At 36.7% G+C, this 25,381-nt stretch overlaps 1 protein-coding gene across 2 annotated transcripts in view; it reads left to right on the top strand.

The window, feature by feature from the left end:
- Nucleotides 1–25,084, top strand: part of GPSM2 (G protein signaling modulator 2) — a 54,499-nt gene extending 29,415 nt beyond the window's left edge. The window contains exons 11-15 of one of the 2 annotated variants that reach the window (XM_081305904.1): nt 8,751–8,821; nt 12,775–12,951; nt 15,224–15,371; nt 16,617–16,834; nt 23,974–25,084. In XM_081305904.1, coding sequence (XP_081162030.1) covers nt 8,751–8,821; nt 12,775–12,951; nt 15,224–15,371; nt 16,617–16,834; nt 23,974–24,198 — 839 coding nt within the window. In that variant the 3' untranslated portion in view covers nt 24,199–25,084. The remainder of the gene's footprint in view (nt 1–8,750; nt 8,822–12,774; nt 12,952–15,223; nt 15,372–16,616; nt 16,835–23,973) is intronic. The other variant, XM_081305905.1, reaches the window with a different exon arrangement.
- Nucleotides 25,085–25,381: the final 297 nt, after the last annotated feature.

Here is a 25,381-nt window from a genome sequence, read left to right as displayed (position 1 = left end):
CCTGCCTTCATTCCCCCTTGTCTAATCAGAAGTACTTCTTTTCTTCCCTAACCCACCCCCTTATTGTGAATTTGCATCTGCATATCAGAGAAAACATTTGGCCTTTGATTTTTTGAGATTGGCTTATTTCACTTAGTATGTATTCTCTAGTTCTGTCCATTTACTGGCAAATGCCATACTTTCTTCTTTATGACTGAGTAATATTCCATTATGTATATATAGCACATTTTCTTTATCTGTTAATCTGTTGAAGGGCACCTAGACTGGTTCCATAGTTTAGCTATTGTGAATTGAGCTTCTATAAACATTGAGGTGACCATGTCACTGTAGTATGCTGATTTTAAGTCCTTTGGGTATAAACAGAGGTGTGGGATAATTGGGTCAAATGGTGATTCCATTCCAAGTTTTCTGAGGAATCTCTATACTGCTTTCTGTAGTGTTTGCACCAATTTGCAGTCCCACCAGCAATGTATGAATGTACCTTTTTCCCTACATCCTCACCAATATTTATTGTTGCTTCTATTCTTAATAATTGTCATTTTGACTGGAGTGAGATAAAATCTCAGTGTAATTTTTTTTTTTTTTTTTTTTGGTGGTGCTGAGGGTTGAACCCAGGACCTTGAGCAGGTGAGGCAAGCATTCTACCAACTGAGCTATATTCCCATCCCCTCAGTGTAGTTTTAATTTGCATTTTTCTAATTGCTAGAGATGTTGAACATTTTTCATATATTTTGTTGACCAATTGTATTTCTTCTTCTGTGAAGTGTATATGTGGTTCTGAGAATTGAACCCAGTGCCTCATACATGCTAGGCAAGCACTCTAACACTGAGCTACAACCCCACCCCAACCCCCTTTTTTTATGGTACTGGGGAATGAACTCAGGACCTCATATATGCTGGGTAAGCTCTCTATCACTGAGCCAATCCCCAAACCCAAAATCTACTTTTGATTACATAAATTAAAGGAGACAAGATGAGAATCACATTTTTAAATTTACCACATTTTTGTGACTGTGAAATAATTTTTTAAATATGGATTATAAGCTTGAGACATTTGCAATCTGAAAAAAAATCACTGACACAAATATCTAGCTTTTATCTTTCCAGTTTTTTTCTCTTAGTTCTACATAGAGAAAAGGATAAAAGGAAAAGAAATTAGTAGCTAATCATCTGATTGGGACTTTCCAAAACCTTTGGTGAAAAATTCTGAAGTGTAAACCGTATAATAAATTAAAACTATGCTTTGTAATTGAATAATGTGCTAAAAGGTTTTCCTGTGTTTAACTTTCATTTAGGTTATGCTAGAAGAGCTCTTCTAAAATTATCACTTATTCTCATGGACTTCTCTAGCTATAGACCTATTCCTTTGTTTCCTTTATAACAAAACTTGGAAAAGATCCCAGTGTTCCCTTTCTTTCTGGAACCCACTCCACTCAAACTCTGGCCCCATTCAAGGTTACCAGAAACCTCCATTTTACCAAATACATGCATCAGTTTTCAGATGTCAGTTTACTTGATTCCTCAGCAGTTATTTCCTACAGCTGATCATTTCTACCTCAAAATAACTGTCTTTCTCTGGCCTCCATATTATTCCACTTTTCTGGTTTTCTTTACTCATTCTCTCCCTTCATCTTTTCATCTTTTAAATTTGTAATGTTCAAGGTTTCAATTTTTGGACCTTTTCTCCCCCTTTCCTCTTTTCTTTTCCTCCCTATTATTCATCTATCTATGCTTCTTTCTGCTTTTATCCTTGTTTTTTCTATTCTATGCTCTAGGTTGGTGCTTCCAAGAAAAATTTTTGATGACAGAGAAGTTCTATATCTGTGCTGTCCAATATAATAGCCACTAGTCACATATAGCACTTGAGCATTCAAACTGTGGTTCATGCAAGTGAGGAAATCAGTTTACCTTTCCCTTCCTTTTTGGTAATGGGGATTTAATCCACGGATGCTTTATAACTGAGCTACAGCTCTTTTTATTTTGAGAAAGGGTCTCACTAAGGTGCTAAGAGCTTCCCTAAATTGCTGAGACAGGCCTTGAACTTGGAATTCCCCTGCCTCACTGAGATTACAGGCGTGTGCCACTGCACCTGGCTAATTGTTTAATATTATTCATCTTGAATTAGTTAAAATGGAAAAATCCATATGTAGATCATTAAACAGCATAACCTCTAGATGATCTCATTTACTTGCTTCTCTTCTATATAGTTTATATGCTGATTTCATTTTTTTTAGAGAGAGAGAGAGAGAGAGAGAGAATGAATTTTAATATTTATTTTTTAGTTTTCGGTGGACACAACATCTTTGTTTGTATGTGGTGCTGAGGATTGAACCCAGGCCGCACGCATGACAGGCGAGCGCACTACCGCTTGAGCCACATCCCCAGCCCCAGTACGCTGATTTCAAATTCATGTTTTCAGCCATAATTTCTCTCTTGAGTTTGATACCCATATAATTATAACATTTCCGCTTGAATGTTTATTTGGAATCTAAAACTTAACATGTCCAAAATGTGTTCCCTCCACACACACTCTCCTGTCTACTCCATCTGAGGCAATGGCACCACTATTCACTCCCATGTTCAGGACAAAAAAAGCATCCTTGTTCCCTAATTTCTACAGCCAACCTGTTAGAAACCCTGCCTTCAAGTGTATCTCTAATCAACCATGTGTACCACAACAGTCTTAGTACATACTGCCAAAGTCTCCAGGAGAATTCTAGCCCATTGTTTTTCTTACTTCCAGTTATGATCCCTCATGCCTAAGTTTTCCAACACAATAGCTAAAATACTCCTTTAAAATGTAAATCACTGGAGCTGGGCATGGTGGCACACGCCTGTAATCCCAGTGGCTCAGGAGACTGAAACAGGAGGATCGAGAGTTCAAAGCCAGCTTCAGCAAAAGCGAGTTGCTAAGCAACTTGTGAGACCCTGTCTCTAAAAAAAAATACAAAATAGGGCTGGGGATGTGGCTCAGTGTTTGAGTGCCCCTGAGTTCAATCCCCTGTACCCTCCCCACTTCCCAAATGTAAATCATTTCACATACAGTGGCACAGGGTTATAATCCCAGCTATTCAGGAGGTGGAAGCAGGAGGATCACAAGTTCAAGGTCAGCCTGGGCAACTTAGTGAGACCTTGTCTGTCTTGAAAAATAAAAAGGGCTGAGATGTAGCTCAGTAATACTGGGTTTAATCCCCAGTATCACACACACACACACACACACACACACACAGTAAATTATGTCATGTTGTTCCTCTGTTCTAAACCCTCCAGTGACTTCCCATTACATCCAGAACCAAGTCCTCAGTCCTCACAGTGATTAAAAGGCCTTCTATAATACCCTTCTGTAGATGAATGGATAGGGAAACTGTGGTATATATACACAAAGGAATATTACTCACCATTAAAAGAGAACAAAATCATGTCATTTGCAGGTAAATGGATGGAGTTGGAGAATATTATGCTAAGTGAAGTAAGCCAGTCCCCAAAAACCAAAGGCCAAATGTTTTCTTTAATATGAAGATGTTGACTCATAATGGGAGCTTCCGAGGAATGGAGGAACTTTAGATAGGGCAAAGGGAAGGGAGGGGGGAGGAAGGAGACAGGGGGGCAGGAAAGATGGTGGAATGAGGTGGACATCATTACCCTAAGTACATGTATGAAGACATGAATGGTGTGAAAATACTTTGTGTACAACCAGAGACTTGAAAAATTGCATTCTGTATGTGTAATGTGAATCGAATTGCATTCTGCTGTCATAGTTAACAAATTAGAATAAATAAGTAATTAAAAATTAAAAGGCCCTCTGTAACCTGAACCAAGCCAACATCTTCACCTTCTTTTCCTACCACTTCCCTACTTGCTCAATCAGGATTCTTGAGGATCGATTTTTAAAAATTTTGTTTTGTTTGGGGTTTGTCTCCTTTGTTTATTGTTGTATCCCTAGTACCACAGAAAGGAATCTGCAAGAAACCTTTTTTTATTTCTGGTGTCAGCTCTGAGTAGAAAAAGGAACCTTTCTAAGAATCTGAATTTATAAGCCTGCCTACATACTAGTTTGAAATTTGATTTACACACAATCTAAGAAACCCCAATCCATTAAAGTACTTTTGGGTTTGAAGTGCTTAGCAAAAGTAGGACCGCATGTTTTCTGGAGGAATGCATCCTTGATCCTGGGCCATGACTGAAAACAGAAAAATTACCAGACACATAAAAAAAAAATCAAGTCAACATAAGTAAGGGAAAAACAAACAAAACACCAGCAACAAATAAACCCTGCAAGATTAAGTCACCAAGATCTTTGGATAGTAGAATTATCAGATTCAGAAAATAAAATGACTGTGGTTAAATGTTTATAGAAATTCAGGAGGAGAGGCCGGCATACTGAATCTCCATGGTAGAGCAATTGCTTCCAATGCACCAGGCTCTAGGATCAATCCCCAGCACTGCCCAAAAAAACAAAACAAAACCCAACAACAACAATAAAATAAATAAAAACAGGAGAATAATAAAAATAGTCACAGTTAATGTTTATTGAATGCTTTCTTTGTGCTAGGCACTGATTTCAGAGCTTTACATATTTTAACTCATCTGATCTTAATAATTCTAGGAGATAAGTTTCTGTTATCCTTAACAGATGATAGGAAATGGAAATGGAGGCAGGAGAGTTAAGTAAGTTTCCCAGGGTTGCCTGAGTAGTAAGTTATAGAGAGGAGAGTTTAACTTTGTCAGTCTAGTTTATCTGATATTTTTGTCTTTTTTTCGGGGGTTGGGGGGCTTACCTGGAATTGAACTCAGGGGCACTAGGCTGCTGAGCCACATCCCCAGCCCTATTTTGTGTTTTGTTTAGAGACAGGGTCTCACTGAATTGCTTAGAGCCTCGCCATTGCTGAGGCTGGCTTTGAACTTGCAATCCTCCTGCCTCAGCCTTCTGTGCCGTTGCTATTACAGGTATGTGCCACTGCACTCAGCTGATATTTGTGTCTTATGTGATTTTTAACATACCTCTCTTAATAATTAGATAAAAATCAGGAGTCAAATACTAGTAATGAAATAAAAGATTTGACCAACAATCGATTTCACAATAGCTTCATCTAATGCTATTTTTCTAACTGTGTTTTTATGTAAAATCAATATCATGGATTGCAACTAGTATTAAAAATGCATGTGCATCAGGGGCTGGGGCTGTAGCTCAATGGTAAAGCACTTACCTCGCATGTGTGAGGCACTGGGTTCCATCCTCAGCACCACATAAAAATAAATAAAGAGTGTGTGTGTCCATCTACAACTAAAAAAATTTTTTTAAATGCATGTGCTTCAGTAGCTAAATTGTGGAACCAACCCAGATGCCCTTCAGTAGATGAATGGATAGGGAAACTGTGGTATATATACACAATGGAACATTACTCAGCATTAAAAGAGAATAAAATCATGGCATTTGCAGTTAAATGGATGGAGTTGGAGAATATAATGCTAAGTGAAGTTAGTCAATCTCAAAAAACCAAAGGCCAAATGTTTTCTTTGATATGAGGATGCTGACTCATAATGGCGATGGGGGATGGGGGCCGTGGAGCATGGGAGGAATGGAAGAACTTTAGATAGGGCAAAAGGAAGGGAGGGGGCAAAGGGATAGGATTGGTGGTGGAACGAGTTAGACATCGTTACCGTAAGTACATGTATGAAGACATGAATGTATGAAAATACTTTGTGTACAATCAGTGACCTGAAAAATTGTGCTCTACATGTGCACTATGAAATGAATTGTATTCTGCAATCACGTATAACAAATTAGAATAAATAATTTTTTAAGAAATGCACTTGCATGTGCGTGTGTGTGTATAAAACTGTTGTGTGAGGTTTTGTTATGCTTTGTACATGTGTGTTCAGGGGTATAACACAATGTATTTCTTAATATGGATCACAATTAAAAAGTGCAAAACAGATTTAATGGAACATAGAATGCTGTACCTAGCAACTGGTCAATTCATGTTCTTTCTACCAAAATTTAACAATAAAGCTAACCCAATAAAACAAATAGTGCATTTCATAGAATCTATATTACATAAGTTTCATGCCCCAAGTGTTATTAAGTTAGAAATTAATATCAAGTAAACAAAACATTGACTTGAAGACTTATAAACATACTTCTAAGGAATAGGTTGAAGAAAAATCTTGAAAATTAGAAAATAATTTGGGGTTGGGGTTGTGGCACAGTGGTAGAGTGCTTGCCTGGCATGCATGAGGCACTGGGTTCGATCTTCAGCACCACATAAAAACAAAATAATGTGTCCACCTAAAACTAAAAATACATAAATAAATATTTTTTTTTTAATATTTATTTATTTATTTATTTTAGGTCTCGGCGGACACAACATCTTTGTTGGTATGTGGTGCTGAGGATCGAACCCGGGCCGCACGCATCCCAGGCGAGCGCGCTACCGCTTGAGCCACATCCCCAGCCCATAAATAAATATTTTTAAAAATTATAAAATAATTTAGGACTAAATCATGATGAAAATACTCTATTTCAAGGCTGGGGATTGTGGCTTAGTGATAGAGTGCTCGTTAGCATGTGCGAGGCCCTGGGTTCGATCCTCAGCACCACATAAAAGTAAATAAATAAATAAAGGTATTTAAAAAAATTACAGTATATCATTAAAAAAATGCTCTATTTCAAATTTTGTGGCCATGTGACTTAGAACAAAATTTGTATTTTAAAAATCCAAAAGGAAAAAAATCAGAATAAACTGAAAATAAGTGGAAGACATATTAAAGATAAGAGCAGATTTTTTTTTTTGGGGGGGGGTACCTGATTGAACCCAGAGGCACTTAACCATTGAGCCACATCCCCAGCCCTTTTTAAAATTTTTTTATTCTGAGATAGGGTCTCACTAAGTTTATTAGGGCCTTGCTAAATTGCTGAAGCTAGCCTTTGAAGATCAGAATTTAATAAAATAAAGATTTAATAGAGAGGAGTTTTAAAAGGTAAAATTTGGTTCTTTAAAAATATTAATAAATCTTCCAAGCATGGTGGCACACTCTTGTAATTCCAGCAACTTGCGAGGCTCAGGCAGGAGGATCTCAAGTTCAAGACCACCCTGGGCAATTAGCAAAACACAGTCTCAAAATTTAAAAAGGGGCTGGGGGATGTAGCTCAGTAGTAGAGTGCCCTGCCCCTTGGTTCAATCCGTGGTACCACATCAACAACAATAGATTAACAGATCTACAGCAAGACAATTTTTATAGTAATATAAATGTAATATAGAAATATAGTAATATAAAAGAATATAAATATAGTATACATATATAGTAATTATTAGTATAGTAAACCTGAAAATAAAAATAAAAGGATAGAAAAAGACTATGACCATGTTATAACCCAAAAGGAGGCTGGTATGGACTGTATTAATACTTGATAAAAAGAACTTCAAGACAAAAAAATCATAGGAGTGATTCCCAATGATCAACAGGTTCTGTTCACTAGGAAGATAAAACCATTACATGAGTGTGCTTAGTGGCCAGCAGTACTAGTGCTGACGTAATGTACTGTAATGGAAACTCTTACACACTGTTGATGGGATGGAAATTGGTATACTCTGTAAATCAACCTGGCAACATTCTGATGAAGTTAAAGGTGTGTGTTCCAGCAATTTCACTCCCAGTTACATACCCCTGATATCTAAACTGGAAGAAATTCTTGATTTTGTACACCAAAAAACATTACCAAAAGTTTATCTAGTATTGTTTATAATGACAAAAAAAAAAAAAGGGAAGCAACCTAAATATCTGTAACCTGTAAAAAGGATAATTTCCTAGTCCTAAAATGATGATGAAAATTAATTAAGGGCTGGGGCTCAGTGGTAGAATGCGTTAAGCTACCATTGTGTGAGGCACTGGGTTCTATTCTCAGCACCACATATAAATTTTTAAAAATTGAATGAATCTCACAAAGAAAGCAAGTTGTAGAATATGTACAGTATGATGCCATTTATAAATGTTCAAAATAATGCAAATAATGCTGCATGGCCTAGAGATACATATATAATGGAAATATATTATATATATATATATAAGTATATTTATATATAAATATATAAAAGAAATTATGAAAGGAATCACACAAAGGGAGCTTAATATGTTGTTAATGTTTTATTTGTAAGCTGAGTATTAGATGTCAGTATTACACCTCTAAAAATACTACTTAATTTTAAAAAGATTGAGTAGATATGGAAATTCTCTGCATTTAATATTTACTAACTTTATTGAAAAAATATTTTGAGGACCTTAACCCATCATCTAATGAGCTCTTAAAATGGAAAGGAATTACTTAGAAAGGAGTAACGGTATAGTACTGGGGATGTTATTTTGATTTTTTTTCCCCAAAATTGAAGCCGTAAAGCATTTTCCTTATGTTTTTACTTAATTTAAACCACCCTGTAGTTTTTTTTTCTTGAGACTATGTGGATACTATAAAACCAGTTATTATAAAATGCCTTTTCTAAATTAAGAGGTAATGTCAGTAACCAGTGGTTAGTTTCTAACCAAAATGTAACTTCCTTACATCAAAGCATTTTAGAGGGAGTATATATTTTTATGTAGTTGGTGTGGAAAATAATTATTCTTTAAAAAAATGTATGTTTCCTCCTTTTGTAAGGATTTATGTATCAGACTTTAGAACTGAATGTGTAGTGAGGCTGAATTTGTACTCTTAAAAGATTCCTTGATTTATTTGAATTAAAAATTCTTTTACAAAGGTGCCCGCCCCAAGTTGGGACGCCGACACAGTATGGAAAATATGGAACTCATGAAGTTAACACCAGAAAAGGTTGGCCATTTTTATGTTTTAAATTTTATGTACTGTTATGAAATATTTTAGTAACTTTTAATTTAAACAAAATAATCTGCATACACCTCGTCCTTTGTGGCTCTCACTTAAAATTTTGCCTTAAAAAGAATGGGAAAAAGTGCAGTACAAAATTAATATGTACAGCATGTTGTCACTTGTATAAGATAAATGCATATCCTTTGTGGATTCATAAAGCATTTCTGGAAAAGCATGTCAGAAACTTGGCAACAATTTATGACTTCTGGGAAGAGGACTGGGTGTCGCAGTTAGGCTGGAGATACTTTATATACCAGTTTGAACTGTTTGAATATTTTACCATGTAAATGTATTACTTTTTTTAAAATTAAAAGATCAGAAAGATGAATAAATAATCAGGAAGCTTTTTTTTTTCTTTTCAACTACATGACCAGCAACTATAATCAAGAGGAAAGTGGTTTTTCTAGCTGCATTTTTTTTTTTAACTGACAAAGTACTTTTTATTCAAGATTCATCCTCCTTAGGCTTTTTTTTTTGGGGGGGGTGCATTACACAGGGAACTTCATAATTGGAAAAAGGTTATTGGAAAACAAATCAAGGCTACTTTCTTCCACCTCTGTAAGGGTCCGGCGAAGCGTCGGAGAAAGAGACCACAAGAGACCAGCTTCATGCAACAAGCAGGGGGGAGTTTTATTGAACCAGCATGCTGGGGCTCAAGGCTCACTCAGGAAGGGAGAGCAGCCCAGAGCCCAGAGCAGAGGTCAAGCAGAGCTTAAGTACACTTTTTGGAGAGGGCGGGGGGCTTTGCATACATCAGAACAAATCATCATGAGGCGCGGGAAAACTGAACAACAACTCTGAGACATGATTAGTACATTCATTGGCGGGAACAGTCTGGGCAGGGGTGATTGGTCACTCCTAAGCGGGGTACACATTTAAACTGATTGGTTTTGGGGCCTGGATGCTTATGTGCCGAGCTACTTGGAGCCCTTAGCTATTAAAAAACCAGGGAATCAATGGAAATATTTACTGGGCAGTTCCAGTATTGTCCTAACAGCTACAGAGATTACAGGTTCCGGGGGTAGCAGAGGAATTTTAACAATACCTGGTCTTTTACTTTTTAGCCCAGGCCTTGCAAGTTAGAAACTTTACAATGCCCGGTCTTTTACACTTTAACTGACTTTTGCAGCTTAGAATCAGCTTAGAAATTTTACCTTTACGCCTCCATTTAACTTAGTTTTACATTGTTACAATAGGCTCTCATTCCCTCATGGTGTATTTTTAGAAATAAGTTTTTTATAAGATAGGTTCATTATAGCAACTTTAGAAAATTCCAGCAAGTAAATTGAAATAATCAGTAATCTCAACTCATAGTAACTAACGATAATATGTTGGTATCTTTTCATTTGGCATTTTCATTTGAATGTTATCACAATTTAGGTGCTATTTTATAATATATAGTTATGTGTTAAGAGCATTTTTCTATGTCATTATTCTTTTGCCCTATCCTTATAATAACTAGCATATAATGTTTTAATATTAACTCTTTTTGTATGAATAGCCTTCAAAAATCCGACATCTAATTGTCTTGGTCTCATATCCAAGAGTTCTTATTCCCATCAGTTACAGAGTTGTTTAAAAACTCTGGTAACTTCTGAAGGACCTTGAGATTCCTCCCAAATATCTAGCTCTTACCTTCTGAGTAATTTTCAAATATAAATCTATTAAATCCACACTTTTTTTTTAAAGTTAGGACAGTTTTAGTCTGCTTTCTTCTAGTTAGAAACCTTCTAATAGATAGCAGATTAATTTGTTATCTTACGCCTACCTGTGTAATGGTATAACTAGAATTCTTCTAAATTCTATAAGAAGTTTACTGGAGTCAATCTGGTAATTCTCCAAGAGCCAGGTTTTATCTCCATTTAAAAATATTTTAGTGGAGTTGATTCCTTTTTCCTCATAATAAATTTGCCAGAGTTCATTATTTTATTACTCTCAACAAAGAAGCACATGTAAGGAAAACAGAGAACTCTGGGTTCAAAGTTGCAGCTTGGGCAAGAGTGCAGTGAGAGGGGACTTTAGAGACTTGGATGTCTGAAAAGTTGTGAAAATGTCTTTTTCCTGGTAATTTTGCTGACTATAGAATTCTTGGTTAAGGGGTGGTCAGACTGAATACTTAGCATGCATAAAGAAGTAGGTTCAGTCCTCAGCATACATGCAGGAAAGAAACTGGGGTTGGAAATAACTTGCCTTCACAATTAAAAAAAAATTTAAGTTGTTGATGAACCTTTATATTATTTATTTGTATTTGGAGCTGAGAATCGAACTCAGTGCCTCCTGCATGCTAGGCAAACGCTCTACCACTGAGCCACAACCCCAGCCCCAGCCTTCATGATTTTTAAGATGTTAACTCCACTTTGGATTCTTACATTCAATGTTATGAGACTGAAAGTCCAAATAACTACATAAGAAACATTTTTCCAATTTCAACTTGAGTTTTAAGTACAGTTTTATGTTCTCACACCATTCAGTAGGCCATGAAATTGATTCTACCAGATAATTTCCCCTTAGTAGTCTATATGTGAAAAGGAATAGATGGCTTGGCTCCTTACCAGCTATGTGTCTCATTCCTGTATATGAGCCTCAGAGTAGGGGTTATTTTAATTCATACTTCATAGGAGACTTTTCTGAGTAGAATAAAATGTTGTAATTGCCGGGTTTCTGTTCTCGCAACTAAAAGGCTCAAGGGTCACTCCAGTTGAACTGGGCTAACTGGGCTGTGCAAAATAACCACACAAGAGACACAAATACCTTTTTCTTTGGGGTTGCTGTGATGGCTACTTGACCTTAAGGGTCTTCAGAAAGAGAGGGGGGGGGGGAGAGAGAGAGAGAGAGAGAGAGAGAGAGAGAGAGAGAGAGAGAGAGAGAGAAAGAACATGATGAGGAAAAGCTATTCAAATAAGGCAAGGGGTCAGGTTTCAGGGGGCTGAGTCTATCTTCATGTTGTCCACTGTCAGCAGGTTGACTGACATCTGGGTAGGCCACACCCAAAGGCACAGTAAGAGAAGGGGACACACACAAGGCACTTCCGTGGAAGATTCTATCCTAAACAGGGCAAGGGGTTATATTACAAAGGAACAGTTGAGTGTAGCTCCACCCATGGGGCTGTAACAAGACACACCCATGCATGGGACACCGCCCCTCTAACCCAAGAAGGGTGGGGAAAGCTCTGTCACATTTCTGTGACTGAGCGCTTCAGCACCCAGCCGGGGAGTGTGACTCAGTCAAGTGCAAGGTTGGTCTCCCATAGTATATATCGATTGGGGTAGGAGTTTTATTGTATACTTGAAATTTGTACATTTTACCAACACATGAATTTCTTCTATGAAAAATGTGCTATGTGAAAATTGTCAATTGTTATATAAGCACAGACCTTTAAAATTATTTGCACTTAAGATGGAATGTTAAAGCTGCAAATGTCCTAGGGCTATTGTAAGTACTATATATTCTTCCTTCATACTGAATAAATTTGTTATTTTGAGTCTGTTAGAGATTGTCATGTGTATTTAAACCAGATCTAGATCTATATAAATTGGTTTTGCCTAGTGGAAATTTAGCATGTGTTAGTGAAAACAGTTTTTTATCATCAGAAAAATTGCCAGTACCATGGACGTACTAAAGGTAAATTTTTATGGTAAAAAATTATACATGCACCCAGAATTTCCAGTTATAACAGATTTTTATGTAGCTCACATCCATACTACTTTGTATCTTTCTCCTAATTGATTTGATATAAGCTCTTTAAAATACTGAAATACACTGAAAAGGGGGACTTACTAAGAGATCTGAAATTCTCCTCCCATCCCAATAGTCAGTGCATTAACATGTCAGGTTAATGATAAAAGAAACCAGAGTTGGGTTTTTTCATGTCTTGCTTTCCATTTGTAATTTTATAGGTGCAGAACTGGAACAGTGAAATTCTTGCTAAACAAAAACCTCTCATTGCCAAACCTTCTGCAAAGCTACTCTTTGTCAACAGACTGAAAGGGAAAAAATACAAAACCAATTCCTCTGCTAAAGTTCTCCAAGATGCCAGGAATTCTATTGACCACCGAAATCCGAATTCTCAGAGGGTATGTTTGAGTATTGTGTTTTGAGTAGCAACTTACTTTAGTTTTCTTATATTCATCCTGAATTTTTGGTCAGATAGATGGCATAAAATATCTTTGTTATTTAGAAAACTTGTCCATGTTTTCCTATCTTTTCTATTTTTTTCACAGCCAGAACAGGAATTACTCAATTCATAAATAATTGCTCCATTGTTTTAGATAGTAATTATCACTTTATGTTTCAGGTACTACTGTTTGCATAAATATTTTGTTTTGCAGTGCTGGGGATTGAATGCAGGGCCTGTTCAAGGACGTTTATTTTGAGGTACTGAGATGTGAATTCAGGGGTGCTTTACCACTGAGCTACATCCCCAGCCCTTTTTATTTTGAGAGAGGATCTCACTAAGTTGCTAAGGTTGGCCTTGAATTTAGAATCCTCCTCCATCAGTCTCCCAAGTAGCTGGGATTACAGGCATATTTTAGAATGAAAAGTATATGCTAGCTCCTCTTATTTCACATAAAATGGAGTCCAGTCCTGTTAGTACTACATACAAGGCCCCTATTTTGACTTCTTTCCTCCTCTTCCCCCACCTCTTGTTGTTCACTGACTACTACAAATCTTCAGAAATGCATATTAATCAGTATAAACCATCTCTAAACTGAAAAAGCATTTTCAGTCTTATGGACTCAACACAAATACAAGCTGTGTAATTTTCTCTAAGAATAGATCACTTCCTCCTTAGGCCTATTACATTTTGTATAAATATGCCTCTATTATATTACTTACATTATGGAAAAAATTTAACATTGTATTCATTTCAATTGAAGCCTTCTAAGTAAAAATATTGAGAGGTCCCTTCTTCCCCACAAATATTTAATTATTACAAGTTTGTTTTTTGAGGATCTTCAAATATTTAATAAAAAGACCTTGGAGGGACTTGAGATATAGCTCAATGGCAGAACACTTACTTTGCATACACAATGCCCTGGTTCTATTCTCAGTACTACCATCAAAAAAAGAAAAAAGCTGGGCGCAGTGGCACATGCCTGTAATCCCAGTGGCTAGGGAGGCTGAGACAGAAGGATTGAGAGTTCAAAGCCAGCCCCAGCAACTTAGCGAGGCCCAAAGCAACTCAGAGACTTTGACTCTAAATAAAATACAAGAAAGGGCTGGGGATGTGGCTCAGTAGTAAAGCACCCCTGGGTTCAACCTTGGTACCAAAAAACCCAAAAACTTGTAAATACTAATGATAGGAAAATATACTTGCTTTCTCACTTAACTAATCTTGAATTCTGTTTTTGTAGAATCTTAGAACTGAAATTTGAGTCTGAGGTATACATCCGCATCACACATACAGCCATGTGCCACATATGCAACGTCTCTACTTATATAACAGTATATACCACATGGCTTAGCTGTGTAGTAGGTTATACCTCCTAGGTTTGTTTGAGTATATTGATGTTCACATGAGGAAACTGTTTTAACAATGTGTTTCTCAGAATGCATCTTCATTGTTAATTGGTGCATGGCTATTTACATAACTCATTCATATCTGTAGCAGTTCTCTTGAGACTGAGTTCTCTTGAGACTTTCTTTGGTCTTAGAAATATAGAAATTAAAGGCTGGGCTCAGTGGCACATGCCTGTAATCCCAACAATTTGGATGCAGTAGGATTGCAAGTTTGAGGCCAGCCTCAGCAAATTAACAAAACCCTGTCTTAAGATAAAAAGATGTAGCTGGGGTTGTAGCTCCGTGGTAAAGCACCCCTTGGTTCAATTTCTAGTACCACACACACACAAAAAGAAATACAGGAATTAAAATTTTTTTGTTAGGGCTGGGGTTGTGGCTCAGAGGTAGAGTGCTTGCCCAGCACATGTGAGGCACTGGCTTGGATCCTCATAAAAATAAATAAAAGTATATTGTGTCGGGCTGGGGATGTGGCTCAAGTGGTAGCGCGCTCTCCTGGCTTGCGTGCGGCCTGGGCTCGATCCTCAGCACCACATACAAACAAAGATGTTGTGTCCGCCAAAAACTAAAAAATATTAAAATTCTCTCTCTCTCTCTTAAAAAAAAAAAAAAGGTATATTGTGTTCATCTACAACTAAAAAAAAAGAATTTAAAAAAAATTTGTTAGTTGGATTGAAATAACTTTTTATCACCAAAATTGGTTCTTTAATTCTTTTTGAAAATTTATTTTTAATCTTAATCCTATACCTTTTGCATTTGAGTGCATCATATTGTTGATTAATGACCTGAGGAAAATGGGAAATATTTTATATATTTTCTCCATTTTAGAAAATCAGCACAGATACTGTTGGAGATGAAGGATTCTTTGACCTGTTAAGCCGATTTCAAAGCAACAGGATGGATGACCAGAGGTGCTGCTTACAAGAAAAGAACCGCCATGCAGCTTCTTCCACTCCCCCGAAAGGGACGCTAAAAAGTAAGTCATGGGTACTGCTGTTCTGATTTTAATATTCTTGATATTCTGGTCCTTTATTTCTAAGAATTCAGTGCTCATCACAGGAGATAAAATAAATGAAACTGAATCCAGGTATGCTTGAAATGCTGGCATTTGTACAGTTCAAAACAAGGTTCTTTGAGTTCTCTTAAGTAGATCTGTGTTTTTAGTCCAGCGCTTTCCACTGTATCATTCTTACTCCCTAGTTTCTTTGGGGGCTAGGGTTCAGTTCAATGGTGGTGCTTGCCTGGCATAGCCCTGGGTTTGAACCAACGAAAAACTGAGGGGAAAATGATAGTTGTACATAACTTATGATTGTATATAATTTGTAAATACTTCATATCTGGAATAAAAAATGAAAAGCCTGGACTGGGGTTGTAGCTCAGTGGTAGTACACTTGTCTCGCACGTATGAGGCACTGGGTTCCATCCATAGCACCACAGGAAAATAAATAAATAAAGACATTGTGTCCATCTACAACTAAAAGCTTACACAGACTGAGGAGTCACCTATGGCTAAGGCCTGCCTAAGTCTTAGGCCTACAATAGGTTACTTAAAATTTCTTATTTTAGTTTACTAAAATATGACTTGTGCAGATCAAGACTTTCCAGCAGCACTTAACTCAGTTCACTAAAATTCCCATCCCAGGGATGGAAGGAAAAAACTATCTCATTCTACCTAGTCTGAGAAATTATTGTAAGAAAAGCAGTTTATTCACCTTCTCAAGTCTACCCATACCTTATAGATTTGGAAAGTCAAGTCAGTAAAGAAAAATATAGACAAATCTGAATAACCTCCAGGTGGGTCATCTGAGGTACTATGGGGTTGTGCTTCCCTCCCCGCAATGAAAGCTACCACCATCTTGTCAAAGCCTGCCAGACCCAGCACTGAAAGGAGGAGGTCAAGACAGGTGTTAGGAAAGCAGAGAACTGTGTGATAAATATGTTTATGTATAAGTGTACCTTTTTCCGGAGGGAAAAGGAGGGGGCAGGGGATTATCAAGGATAGTGGAATGTGATGGATATCATCATCCAAAGTTCATGTATGAAGACACGAATTGGTGTCAACATACTTTATATACAACCAGAGATATGAAAAATTGTGCTGTATACATGTAATAAGAATAGTAATGTATACCGCTGTCACTTATTTTTTTAAAAAAATCAATATAAATATGTTTAAACATTTTTGTAATTTTTTTGTACTTTTTTTTTTCACTATTCATAGCGCCATATGTTTCCGTGGTGTCCCCCAACACCGATGAGTTTTTAGATCTTCTTGCCAGCTCACAGAGCCGCCGTCTGGATGACCAGAGGGCCAGTTTCAGCAATTTGCCAGGACTTCGTCTGACAAAAAACAACAATCAGTCAGTACTTGACCGACTAATGACTAATGACAACAAAGAGCCTGATGAAGACTTCTTTGATATCCTTATAAAATGTCAAGTAGGTCTGCATAGTCTTTTTTTTTAGATGGGGGCAGGTACTGAAGATTGAACTCAGGGGCACTCAACTGCTAAGCCAACATCCTCAGCCCTTTTTTGAATTTTATTTAGAGACAGGGTCTCACTGAATTGCTTAGTGCCTTGCCATTGCTGGGGCTGGCTTTGAACTCATGATCCTCCCACCTCAGCCTCCCTAGCCACTGGGATTACAGGCATGTACCACCACACCCGTCCTGCATAGTCTTTGAATTCTGTATATAGCTCAGGTTCTCATGTTACAGTGTATACTACATGTTATAGTAGTATACTACTATAGTTTTTATTCAGGAAGGGTTCATTTTGTATTCTAAAGTTATTATCTACTTACTCATGATTATGTTCTAGACACTGAATATATGTACTTTACCCTGCATTAGTGAGAGAAACAGTAAATACACATATTCAAAAATTTATGAAAATTATGTGGTCAAGCAGTGATACTTGGTATGAAAAAAGTTGAAAAGGATGAAGGAGTTGCAGGACCCTCTATTTTACAGTGGTTAGAGAACTTTCTGGATTTTTATTTGAACAGAGACTTGAATAAAGTGTGGCAAACAGCAAGTCCCCTATAGGATATAATAGCTGAGCAAGTTCAAGGAAGGGCACTTTGGCTAGTGTGGAAAAAGAGAAATGGAGAGTGGTATGAAATGTAGCCGACAAGTAATTAAGGCCTTGTTCAAGTGGGTTCTTGTAGGCTGAGATGAAGTTTGTGTTCTAAATCTGTGAGGAACATAATAGAGTTCTGAAAAATCATCCTGGTACTGAGATGTAAATGTAAAGTAGCAAGTATATTAGTACAAAAACCAGATGCAAAGCTAGCATGGTAAAATAGGCAAAAGAGATTGGTAATCTAGACTAGGGTGACAGTAGTAATGATAAGTAGAATAGAGATATTCTGGCTGATTGGCAAAACCTGTTAATAAATTGGATGAAGGTATGAGAGAAACTTAAGATGACTACTTTTTGCTTTGAAATACAACTGGGTGAATGAATGATGGTGAAGACTGGAGAAGCAGGTTTGGAGAGAAAAGTCCTGAGTTTTATTTTAGATATGTTAAACTGGAAGGAATCAACATATAGCTGGAACTAAAGCCCTGAGAAATGATTATACATACACAAAAGGTAAGGTGGAAACCAAGTGAAGAAAGTATCTTAAAGAACGTTCAAAATGTTGCCAAGATGCCAAATAAGATAATTATTATTTTTTTTAGAATTTTAATATTTATTTTTTAGTTTTCGGCGGACACATCTTTGTATGTGGTGCTGAGGATCGAACCTGGGCCGCACGCATGCCAAGCGAGTGTGCTACCGCTTGAGCCACATCCCCAGCCCCGAAATAAGATAATTAAAGATTTGGCAATGTGAAGCTCATTACCAATTTCAAAAGATTGTTACAAAGGGGAGAGAGTAAGTATAGAAAACTTTCAAGAGGTTTTGATTATAAAGAGAAGCAACAAAACCGATCATTAGCTTAAGGGAGACATGGGGTAAAGATACATTTTTCTTTGGATGATAATACATCATGTCTACAGATGGAAATGGTCAAGTAGGGAGGACAGCCACTATCACAGCAGGAAGGTAACATAGTTTTTGTGTAGGAAAAACTATGAGATGGAAAACAGAATATTTGTGTACAGCTGGAGATGAGAAAAGTAGAAATTCTCTGACTTCTCTAGTTGCTTTTATTTTCTTGGTAAAAAGTAGGGCAATTAGGGCTGGGGTTGTGGCTCAGCAGTAGAGCGTTCATCTAGCATGTGTGAGGCCCTGGGTTTAATCCTTAGCACCACATACAGATAAATAAAAGTATTGTGTCCACCTAGAACTAAATTAATTAATTAATTAAATATATGTCTTTTTAAAGTAGGGTTTGGGGACGTCACAAATATGAAGAGAAAAAGTGGAAAATAGCTGACTTTGTGAAACTAACTTGACTAGGTTAAAGTAATAAGATTACTGAGCTGAGGCCCCACATGAAGGTCACGGGAAGTAGGACCATTCAGTGCAGTTGTACTTAATCAAGGTTGGTATTTTGCCAGAGAAAGGTAGTTGAAGATATATTCCAGGGAGTTATTTTAATAGTGGACTTTGAAGTCTAGGCAGTAGGAAAGAAAGTAAGGAAATAAGGAAATGAAAGATACCTAATAACAAAGCATTAAAATATATGAAGTAAAAAATTGATAGAATTTAAGAGAAAATGAACTCTTGTACAATAACAATTGCAGACTTAAATACTCCATTATCAATAATAGATGTGACAGTCAGCAGATGAGTGGGGAAATAGAGAACTTGAACTACCAGTAAACCAACTAGACTTAGCAGACATGTTACTACCCTGCCCAACAGTAAGAGCATGCACATTCTTCTCAAGTGCACATGGGATATTTTCTAGGATAGACCATACTGAGTCTCAGCATATTTAAAGATTTTGACCACAGATGATGAATTTAGAAGCAATTACAGTAAGAAATTTACAAATTTGTGGAAATCAATGTTATTAACCAAAGAAATCAAAGGGAAACTGGAAAATACTTAGAGACAATTGCAAACTTAATACCATAGTTAAGGCACGAAGCAAAGGAGGCACCAAAGGGAAAAATATACAACTGTAAATGCTGACATTAGAAAGAGAAAATCTCAAATCAACAATCTAACTATTTTTCTAGTTCCTTAAGTTATAAAGATTAGACAGAGGTAGAAAACAGAAAACCAATAGAAAATCAACAAAACTAAAAGTCATTCTTTGAAAAGATGAACAAAATTGGCAAACCCTTACCTAGTCTAATAAAAGGGAAAATTAAATTTCATTCATATATAATTGTTAAAGTGAACCCAATTATTATATACAACTATAATGCACCAATTAAAAAAAACTTACTAAATCAAAATGAAAGTGGGATATTATTACTGATTCTACAGATACAAAAAGAAATAAGAGAAAATTATGAATGACTATTAACAAACTGTGTAATAGAGATGAAATGGACATATTACTAGACAAAACCTACTAGGAACAAATCATGAAGAAATGGAAAATAAACCCATAACTAGTAAGGAGGTTGTACTAGTAATCAAAAACCTCCTGGCAAAGAAAAGCCCTAGACTTGACAGTGTTACTGGTAAATTCTACCAAACATGTAAATTTCTCAAAAAAAAAAAATCTTCTGAATTGATGCAAAGAAACCACCTGGCAGAATTCAAGATTCTCATGATAAAAACACTTAAGAAATTAAAAACAGTATGAGGGGCTAGGGATATAGCTCAGTTAGTAGAGTGCTTGCCTCACATGTACAAGGCCCAGAGTTCAATCCCTAGCACCACCCACACACACCCACACACACACAAACACAAACAGTATTAAACCACTACAACATAAAGCCATATGAGAAACCACAGCTAACATCAAACCCAATGGTAAAATAATAAAGCATTCTAAGATCAGGAACAAGAAAAAAATGCACACTTCTGCTGCTTCTATTCAACACAGTACTAGATTTTGTAGCCAGAGCAATTAGGCAAGAAATAAGTCAGATTTGATGAAGAAGTAAAATTATCTTTGTTCACAAGTGATATGATCTTATATACAGAAAATCCTTGTCGGGCTGGGATTGTAGTACAGTGGTTGAGCACTTGCCTAGCATGTGTGAGGCACTGGGTTCAATCCTCAGTACCACATAGAAATCAATGTCCATCAACAACTAAAAAAAAAATTTAAAAAAAAAAACCTATGAAAAAAAAAGAAAACTCTGTCAGAGTGATGGGGCACTCCCGTAATCCCAGCAATTTAGGAGGCAGAAGCAGAAGGGAGGATCTCAAGTTCAAGGCCAGCCTCAGTAACTTAGCAAGGCCCTATAAAAATAAGAGGGGGCGGGCTGGGGATTTGGCTCAGTGGTTAAGCACCCCTGGGTTCAATCCTCAATGCCAAAATAAATAAATATCTTAAATATTTTACACACACACATAACTTAGAACTAAGCAATGTATGAGGCTGGGGTTGTAGCTCAGTGGTAAAGCATCTGTTTTGCATGTGTGAGGCGTTGGGTTCAATCCTCAGCACCACATAGAAATAAATAAAGATACTGTGTGTTCATATACAACTAAAAAAAATTAAAAATAAAAGAACTAAGCAATGTAGCAGGATACTAAATCAACACAAATATCAGTTGCATTTCTATATTGACAATGAATTAGAAAGGGAAATTACAAAAATATTTCCATTTAAAATACTAAGAAGTTAATCAAGGATTCAAACTACTTGTGCAGTGAAAACTACAAAATATTGCTGAAAAAGATAATGGGAACACATTCCATGATCACGGATTTAAGACTTATTATTAAAATTCCCCTACTAATCTACAGGCTGCAGATTCAGTGCATTCCCTGTAAAAATCCTAATAGTTTTAATTTGCAGAAATAGAAAAATCTGTCTTAAAATTAATACAAAATCTCAAAGCCCCAAATATCCAAAACAAGAGGAACAAGGTTGCTGGACTCAAATTTCCTGATTTCAGAAGTTCTTGCTAAGCCACAGTGACCCAAACAGTAATGTACTAGCATAAAGTTAGACATAAAGACTAGAATAAAATGGAAAGCCCCCAAATAAACCCTTGCATATCTATATCTATCTATATATATATATATATATTTTCTTCCTCAAATGATTTTTTGCAAGGGTGCTGATTTCTTCCTTTTATAATGCTACATAGGTACTGCAGACTGGGTATTAGTAATAAGAAATTTATTTGCTTCACAGTTCTGGAGCTTGGCTCTGACATGGCAAAGGTAAGGGTCTTTGTGCTACGTCATCCCATGGTGGAAGGGTAAGAGTACAAGAACAAAAAAGCAAGAGGCTTTTGGAGAGGTGAGGGTTGGGAGGGCAGTAGGGATCGAACTCAGGTTCTTGCACAGTTTAGGCAAGTAGTCTACCACTGGGCTATACTCTATCCCTGAACTCACTTTTATAGTAAGCCCACCCTCAAGGTAATTAACCCACTCCCAAAATAATGCCATTCAGTCAGAGCCCTGTGGACTAATCACCTCTTATTAGCCCTACCTCCCAAAACTGTAGTATTGGAGATTAAGTTTCCAAAAGATGAACTTTGGGGGACACATTCAAACCATAGCATGTGCCAAGGACATTCTACGGGGTAAAGAACAACCTTATAAAAACGGTCCTGAGAAAACCGGATGGTCATGCACAAAAGAATGAAATTGAACCCTTACCTAACACCATATGCACAAATTAACTCAAAATGGATCAAAGACATAAGCATCAGAACTGAAATTATAAAACTCTTAGCAGAAAGAAGAAAGCTTCATGACACTGGATTAGGCAATGATTTCTTGGTTATGATACCAAAGGCACAGGAAACAACAACAAAAAAGACAAGTTCAATGTCATCAAAACTAAAAACCTCTGCATCAAGACACCAACACCAGTAAAATGGCAACCCACAGAAAACATTTAAAATCACATTATCTGACAAAGGATTTAATACTGAGAATATACAGAGTCCTAAAACTCAACAAAGAATCAACCTGACTTAAAAATGGGCAAAGAACCTAGATAGGCATTTTCTCCAAAGACAGCAAGGACCTGGCAGGCCTGTGGGAGCACCAGATAAGGAAGAGGTAAAGGACACACTGAAGTACAGGACTGTTGGATTAATTGGAGGCCGCTGTAATTATCAAGAATATGACAGGAGAAATGAAGAAGAGTGGTCCAGGTGTAATGCGGAGTGTGAAAGCAAAGCCTGCTGGGAGGCAGATAAACAACTGCACCCTCATAGAGTTAAGAGGTTAAGGCATGTAAATACTTAGCACAGTGCCCAGCGATGTGGGTACTGGGGACTGAACCCAGGGCCATTTTACCACTGAGCTGCATTCCCAACCCTTTCTGAGACAGTCTCACCAAGTTCCTTAGGCTGAGCTCAAACTTGTGATCCTTTTGCTTCGGCCTCCCGAGTTGCTGGAAATTATAGGTGTGTGCCACCGTGCCCTATCAGTCTACTCTTATTGAATTATAATACCAGAAAATGCACTGTAGACTTAAAAAAAATATTTGTTTTAGTTATAGGTGGACACAATATTTTTATGTGATGCCGAGAATTGAACTCCCAGTGCCTCACACATACTAGACGAAAGCACTATCTCTGAGCCACAACCCCAGCCTCTGCATTGTAGACTTTTAAATTCTTTATTTGATCAATACTATTTCTAATATATTTCTGATATAAGTTATAATTGTAAGAGTAAAATTTGAAGGAAAAAATCAGTCTGGCCTATTTCTTTAACAGATTTTACTGCCTAAGACAAAGGCAGACAAAGTTTAAAGGACCAGAGACAATATTTTAGGCTTTATAGATTACTTGGTCTCTGTTGCAGCTGCCCAACTCTGCTGTTACAGCAGAATAGCCAGATAGTAAGTACATAAACAAATTTTTGTGATAAAGTGAAGCTTTCAAAAGCACACATTGGGTTGATATTTGCTGGCCTAAGGATTTTTAAAGGTACTGCTTCAGGGCTTTTGTATGCAACATTTAATTTCTAAAGCTCTGCTTTGTTGTATTGTTGATGCAAACTGTGGTTAAGATTATAATCTTGAACCATCAGACACGGATGACCTTGCATTTTCAATTAATACTAGATTATTTCTTGTGACCAATTATAATTAAAATACTATGACTTAATATACTTACTAAACCCATGAAACTGTGGCTATAGTTTTACGTGATACCATATTCTGATTCTGTAAGTCATTTTAAAGGAAAAAACTGTTAGGTTTCAGGTCTTAATGTCTGAAAAGAGGGCTGGGGATGTGGCTCAAGCGGTAGCGCGCTCCCCTGGCGTGCGTGCTGCCCGGGTTCGATCCTCAGCACCAAATACAAAGATGTAGTGTCCGCCGAGAACTAAGAAAAAATAAATAAATGTTAAATTTCTCTCTCTCTGTCCCCCTCTCTCTCTCACTCTCTTTAAAAAAAAAAAAATGTCTGAAAAGAAGCAAAGTAAATTTTTACAGCTCCACTTCTTATTATGACTAATGGACATAGCTTGGTGTTTTCCTTCCCTGAAGTATTTGTTTTAATCTTTCTTGTAAATTTTTAGGGGTCCAGATTAGATGATCAAAGATGTGCTCCACCACCTGCTGCCACAAAGGGTCCAACGGTACCAGATGAAGATTTTTTTAGCCTTATTTTACGGTCTCAGGCGAAAAGAATGGATGAACAGAGAGTTCTTTTACAAAGAGATCAAAACAGAGACACTGAATTTGGACTAAAGAACCTTTTGCAAAGCAATGCTTTGTTGGAATTTAAAAATTCAGGAAAATAATCAGCAAACAACTAATTGCTACGGATTTTTCTTTTTAAAGAAAAGACTTGTTTCCTTTCAGAACACTGCAGGGAAATCCAATCTATTTTTTTTCCCTAAAGAGGATATATCTGTAACATAGCTTGAAATGTTTTTAGAATGATGTACATATTTAATTCAGTAGTACAGTAGTGAGGAATGAATGTTGCTCTGGACACTCATTTGTGGGAGGGTGGAGATGTCCCAGAAGGTGCTTCATCCACTTCTGTGATTATTGCTTGGGATTCTGTTCTTTGGCAACTTATTAGATTCCTTTATTGGTATTTGTAAAATAGGAATTTAAATGACTCCTACAGTAGAATTTAATCCTCTTGCTGAGGTAATTTTTTAAGCTCTTTTTTATATATTTAACCATGGATATAATAGGAAATTATGTTGTTTAGTAAAAACAAAGTACTTGACCAATGTAAAAATGTTATGGACTTATTAAAAAAAAACTTTCTCTAAGAAAACCTATTTTCAAAATATTTTTAGGCCAAAACCAATTAAAGGAAACTCTTAAGAAATAAACTTCTTTTAGCATGTTTTGGAGTACTTGTCTCTTGTGTTACTAACACTGCTATAAAAAACTAGTAGGAAAACATATAAAGAAAAACACAAAACATGTTATATCAAGAACCCAAGCTACATAAATAGAAAAGAAAAAAAGACAACAACTATGAAAATCAGTATAGAGGACCCTCAAAAGACTAGGCATGGAACTACCATATGACCCAGCTGTATCACTCCTCAGTATTTATCCTAAAGAATTAAAGTCATCTTACTACAGTAATATATACATGCATACCCATGTTACAGCAGCACAATTCACAAACTAGGGAACCAGCCTAGGTGCCTATCAACAGATGAATGGATAAAGAAATCGTGATATACATAGATACACAGTGGAATTATATTTAGCCATAAAGAAAAATGAAATTATGTCATTTGTAGGAAAGTGGATAGAACTAGAAAACCATGAGGTTAAGAAGGTCAAGAGTCATGTTTTCTCTCATACTCAGAAGCTGTAGAGGAAAAAGGTGGAGGTGGATGTCCTGAAAATCAAAGAGAGAAGAGTAGAGGTAAGGGACCAAGGGGTGCAACACAGGGAGAAAGCGGGTGAGTGCTGGGGAGTGATGCTGGCCAAATTATGTTGTTATATTGT

The sequence above is a fragment of the Spermophilus citellus genome (genome assembly GCF_964194105.1).
Source record: "Spermophilus citellus genome assembly, chromosome: 9".
NCBI lineage: Eukaryota > Metazoa > Chordata > Mammalia > Rodentia > Sciuridae > Spermophilus > Spermophilus citellus.
The sequence above is the reverse complement of the archived record's forward strand: the minus strand, read 5'-3'. Positions and strand labels throughout refer to the sequence as shown.